Source organism: Eptatretus burgeri, chromosome 1, assembly GCF_056783735.1.
Source record: "Eptatretus burgeri isolate ZD-2024b chromosome 1, Ebu_testis_v1, whole genome shotgun sequence".
NCBI lineage: Eukaryota > Metazoa > Chordata > Myxini > Myxiniformes > Myxinidae > Eptatretus > Eptatretus burgeri.
Genome location: NC_140961.1, coordinates 58,552,687 through 58,558,686, shown reverse-complemented (window position 1 = coordinate 58,558,686; position 6,000 = coordinate 58,552,687). Strand labels below are relative to the sequence as shown.

Here is a 6,000-nt window from a genome sequence, read left to right as displayed (position 1 = left end):
ATCAATCAACTTGTGTTAAATTCCAATTCGAGCAACAACAATCTTTTACTGAAACCAATGTTAATGTACAATTAATTAATTTCATCCCCAGCATCAATATCTCTGGCAGAAGTACTGTAGTAAAGTAGTGGTAGTAGAAGGAGTGGAACACAGAACTCGCTTTTAAATGATAAATAAGCATTTGACCAAAATAATCTTACAGGAAGCAAGATCGAATGATCGTTCATATTGCAACACCTCTCTTCTCTTCTGCTCATACCAACACAAACTGATTACCCAAACCATATTCTCCAGTAAATATGTTGGGATGCTGGTTAGGCCATGACAACCATTTTGGAATTACACAATTATGACAAAATAAAAATAGTATTCTGAACAGTCTCCCCAAGCCTCCCTGGATTGGATTTTATTTATTAGTTGATAAATATATAATGAACGCTTATGGAACTACAACCTCACTCGGAAGAGCGCACATCACCAGGCTGAACATGTTACGTTTTGAAGCCCACTTGTTTGTGTTGCGTCTGCAGCCTATGACTGCTCGTTACATCATTTCTGGAAGCACAACTGTGCTGTTGATGCAGTGGCTGTTACCAGTAACCTGGTACTCATTTAGCCGTCCTCAGAAGGATGACAGACTGAGTAAACCCACTTGGTGCTATTTCAATTGCCTGACGTGCTCAGACTCAAGACCCCAAGTCTCAGGCCAGTCACCTTAACCATTAAACAAACACCAAGCTTTGTATCCCGATGAAAGGCTGGATCTGCATGTGGACCTCAACCAAAATCTAATCAGCTTGTCCTCGTCACCGACCCAACTCATCCACCAACTTGTCATAATCCGTACACAACTTTTTGAAATATGCTTTGTGTCATTTTTGTCCCCCATCTCTCAACGGTGAAGAATCACTTAAAAATTAATAAAAATGAAAAATTTAATTACCATATCCAGATCTTCACCAAAATCGAATAATTTCTTCCTTTTCATACACCAAACCTGTCCACCACGTTTCGTCCAAATTCAGACAACGTTTTGAAACATCCGACGACATATCGTTTTTGGCCCCCTCTCAATGGTGAAGAATCACTTGAGAAATTTAAAAATCCATCTATAAAATTTTAGGTATCATGCTCAGACAAACAGACAAACAAACAGGGATGAAAACACAACCGCCGTCCACCTTCGGTGATGGAGTTAAATATGAAGATAAATTTCTCAACACCCTTCTCCCACCCTTCCACCCCCCCTGCCCTCACATATGTAAGTAATAAATGGATAGCACCTTGTATAAAATGTTTTAAAGTAGAGAATGAAAATAGCAAGACTAACAATGATGCATCAGATAACCTACCAACAAAGCTCAGGTCCTGTTGCCTATTGCATAATACTATTTGCGCATTTGCAGCACCTGCGTGCTCCTTTGGATCATCATGGTGAATGCAGTGATGCCACCGAGTGCCCAACACGAGATAAAACCATTTTGAGAGGGACGATGCGATGGCATCCAACATCCATCGGTACACGCTAATATATCAGATACCCCCCCACGTCGCACCCAAAACCATTTCTCTTTGATGCAACAATCTACATGTAAAGGACCAGCAATCAAAGCACAGGCATCTCAAAGGTAACTACAGACAGCTGTGTAAAACACAGAAAGAAACAAATACACAATTCTAGAGAAGTTCCTCTTTGCCCTCTAAAGCCATCAAGAGAACCATTTTTCCAGTGCTCGTTTTGGTGCCAATAGGGCAAAAGATCTCATGTATGGCAAAGTAGTTCTGCAACTGTGGTTGGGGGGAAGGAGTGTGAGGGGAGAGGGTCAATCGACCTGGGAATAAAATGGGCAGAAGCAAAGAGGAGAAAATGAAAACCTTCAAAGGGCAGAGTGCCCTTGTCAAATGAAATGGCTGACACAACCCACAGAGGGAAGTGCAAAAAGGGACAACAACTTGCACTTTGCTGCCATTTGAGGGGGGGGGGGGTGATCAGATCGACCAATGTTAAAATGGTGGTCATCTACAGGCAGAAAAGCCGTGGGCAGTGCGGTTCAAAATAGCAGTGTTCCTTTTCCAAGATGAAGAAAAGACATTCCGACAATAGAAATGTCCATCACGTTCAGCTTGAACCATGGGTGCCCTGGTTAGTGTTACGATCCAACACTTTCCTTTGGACATCATGATCCAACCTTGAATCCCACATATGATAGTCATTTGCTCTCCACCATTCAACTAACGCTATTTGTGAAAACAAACAAATTCCTCCATAGGTCTGAAACAGAATATTGTATAGACATACACTCAATGATAGATCAGCTGCAGAGATCAAGCATCATACAATAAAGTATTAACGACCATCTTGTTTTGCATGAGAATCACCATCTTTAGAACAGATAGAGAGGATTTTAAGACGGCCTCAGCTATGAGTTTGCACCATCCCCATTGCCGATGATGTCCCTTCCCCTCCCCTTTGGCCACCTCACCTGAGGGGACTGTGGTATGGTCCACATGCTATTGCAGTGCCACATCGTGCTTTTTGAAGATCGCTTGAAATGCCTCCAACCACCCTCACACCATGCTGGTTACCAGATGTAGGGTCTTCATTTTGCAGTCGTGGAATGTTTTCAGTCATCTTTGCCATGGAAGCTGCAGATTCCTGCTTCTCGACTCGATCTCCCATTTCTACACTTTTCCATACGCTTCATATTTATGCTTGAATGTGTTTTTTGACGATTCTTGTCTGCTCATTATTTTGCTTTAAATTATTCGTCAGTGCTGGAGCTGAGAAACTCCAGGTGCATGAGGCCTTGCTGCTTGTTGTGGATGCCACACTGCTGTTTTGTCTCTGCTTTTATCCAAGCCACTGCTGTTCCATGAACTTTGATTTTGATAGTTTTTCCCTTTATTTGCAATCTCAATCGTTGTAAACTTGCACCCAGTGATCTTCAATGATTTGAGCTGTTAGAACAGAGACTGGTACTTCAGCACAGATGATCAAGTGAATCATAGCATGCAGCAGGGTAGCTTGCTCTATAAACTGGCAGTCTTGTCTTCAATAAGGAGTAAACCTAAATTCAGTGGGAAAGCAGTTTTCAACTTTGTCAGGCTAACTCAGACACACTGACACCAACAATTTTTGGTTGTACTGTCATCCGTATAATCATCAGCGATGATCAAATAGATTCCTGAAACGGACAACCACCTCTTAACCCGTGAATTTGATTTGATGCACCGTATTCTTTACAGAACATCGATGCTGCTGAAGCAGTTTCTTGGCAAGAGTTGTACTGGGTGGTTTGCAATTGCCATCTCAGCAGTTCTGTACTCCATCCTTTCTAATGTGCTGAGCGTCAAGCAAGGAAGCATCACGTACCATTTTGTCTCAGAGTCTGGAAGGGGTAGTGGTTTTTAACCAAAGACTAAAAATGGTACGTGCTGCTTCCTTGCTCGATGCATAACATTTAAAAAGGATAGATCACAAACAACCACGGGGTGGAAACCACTGCACAGGCTTGATTAGCCTAATGCCCTCCTCTTGCATTGAAGGTCCTTGTAAATGAACTCTTATTGAAAAAAAAACAAAACTTTTCTGTGTAATCATGACATGACACTGCAATGTAGATAAAAACGATGTGGAGGCAAGGGGTAAAAGAGTTTGATAATGATCATCTTCAAAATAAACCAATCACAGCCAGATGCTTCCCAACAGCAACATCCCAGAGTCTGTCACAAGGAGCAGAAAATCAACTAGGCCAGTCACATACAATGTGCATCAACACCACGAATAGAAGCACGGTACTTGAACCATGCAATATGTTAAATACCAGTACTGTACAATGTTTTTACCCAAAAGACTACCTCTGTGACCATTACTAGCGATCTGCTGAATCCTTTTGTAAATAACCACGCTTTCATTAATGATAATTGCCTCTTTTGCAACTGATGAGCTGTGAATTTGTGGTCGTACCTGTCAATTGTAGGCAAGACATGATGTCAATGTTATATTAACCCCTTGTCAAAAGATTTGTGACTTCAGTCAAAACAGCAACCATTTGTCAAAAGCAGGCCCCAGTGGTACATAACTGTTACACATTTTATTTTGGTCATATAATCTACACAGGCACTTGTATCCCCACCATTACATAAGTTATGAAAGGAACAGCTGTCACATTATACCAACCTAACCTAATTAACAAGTATGCAGCTGAGTTGGGCCTTTGTGCTGGAAGTTACAGCAGAGTGCATTTGACCTGAGAAACGTGGCAGGACCCGTTGGCTGTTGAACAGAGCCGTCTGTGCACAAACCACAATTATCAAAAATACAGCTGAAAAAAAATAATAAACATCTGAACTCTTCCAACTTAGAGTATAAATCACAGTTGGCAGAAGAAAAAAGTATTGCCATAACGATCGGATATTTCACTCGAAAAAAAAACATTGATATTTGGTCATAAATCAAATGCCCAATGCTACAGCAAATAGAACATGTTAAAAAGTATTGGTACATCAACATGATTACAGAGATAATTCAAGTGTACACCCTTGGTGAATATGACCCAAACAATTTGTGCTGTTACCCATGTGATGGGGGAGTTAGAAAGAAAGGAGTACGTGTCCCGATTGGCTCGTGACGGGTGAAAAAGGCTAAAAGGTTGCACGTCCAAAGTTGTGATGTTGCCCTCAAACTGGCATCCATACCTCGGGCCCTCCGGACCCACAGCTGCTTGGGTCGAAAGGCACTCGACTGAAATACAAGAGCAAGCATGTCAAAACCAGAGAGCGATTAGGCCTTGATCTCCAGAATTGAAGGGTTCGTGTCAAGGATTGAGAGAATTATTTTGTCCATGTACTGCCTTAGGCGGCAGTTTATCTCTTCCTGCTCACGAAGGGCTTCCATAACCTGCAGGACACACGTCGGCAAAAAATAAAAATAAAAAACACCACCAAAGTATTGAAAGTCTCAAGAAAATTGTGGCTTTACAATTCTTCAAAAGCTGTAAAAGGAAACAGCTGCACCATTCACCACCTTTAGGCCCAATGATAAATTCCCACCATGTATATGCTTGTTAAGTATTGCTACTCCAGTGAAACTTTAAAACTACAACAGATAAAATAATCGAACAAAAGCAACATTTGGAAATTCACATTTAACTCCCATGCAGTCGTGTGTGTGTGTGTGTGTGTGTGTGTGTGTGTGTGTGTGTGTGTGTGTGTGTGTGTGTGTGTGTGTGTGTGTGTGTGTGTGTGTGTGTGTGCGCGCGCGTGTGCGCGCGTGCGTGTGTGCGCGCGCGTGTGCGCGCGCGTGTGCGCGCGTGCGTGTGTGCGCGCGCGTGTGCGCGCGCGCGCGTGCGTGTTCACAAAAGATAGTAATCTTTTGTGTGAATTAATATCAATTAAAGTGTCAAAACGAATTCATGTCACTTGTGTAGTCCTTTTGTAAAGTAGTGTGTCCCATAAGAAAAGCAAGCGAGTCATGGCATGCATCCTGAAAACCAAGCCTGGGGTTGGCGTAAGATCTTAGGGTCTCGAGTTTGAGCCCTTGTATCAATTAACACCAGGTAGGGTTGACTCGGCCTGTCCTTCTGAGGTCAGTGAAACGAGTTCTGGCTTACTGTAAACTGGGGGCACTTAATCAGAAGCATAGCCACACCCCCAGAAAATGAGGCAATCAGCAGGCACAGGCTGCACACGATAGCAAGCCATCATGAAAACTGGGCTCCAGTAGTATTAATGGATATGGTGGGCAGTGGCAGAATCCGATCTATTGGGAAAATAACCATTAGCTATGAAGTGAAAATTCTGACTGTTTTACGGGCAGTCTGTTTGCTTGTGGGAACAACCAAAAAACAAAATTTAAATTTTACATGTTGCATTGCTTACTTTCAAGCACCACCCTGATTGAAAGGGGAAAACAATAGTATGACCCAGTACCAGTTGCACCTTGCTATATAGCCCATATTCCATACCCTTCTTTCAACTTGCTTTAAATCTCTTCTGACA

General features: G+C 42.3%; 1 protein-coding gene across 2 annotated transcripts in view; it reads right to left on the bottom strand.

The window, feature by feature from the left end:
• Window positions 1–4,075: 4,075 nt before the first annotated feature.
• LOC147034564 (rab11 family-interacting protein 4-like) overlaps window positions 4,076–6,000 on the bottom strand; it is an 84,563-nt gene continuing 82,638 nt past the window's right edge. For both annotated transcript variants that reach the window (XM_085885352.1, XM_085885362.1), the window contains one exon: window positions 4,076–4,900. In XM_085885352.1, the coding sequence (XP_085741478.1) occupies window positions 4,784–4,900 (117 nt within the window). In that variant the 3' untranslated portion in view covers window positions 4,076–4,783. The remainder of the gene's footprint in view (window positions 4,901–6,000) is intronic.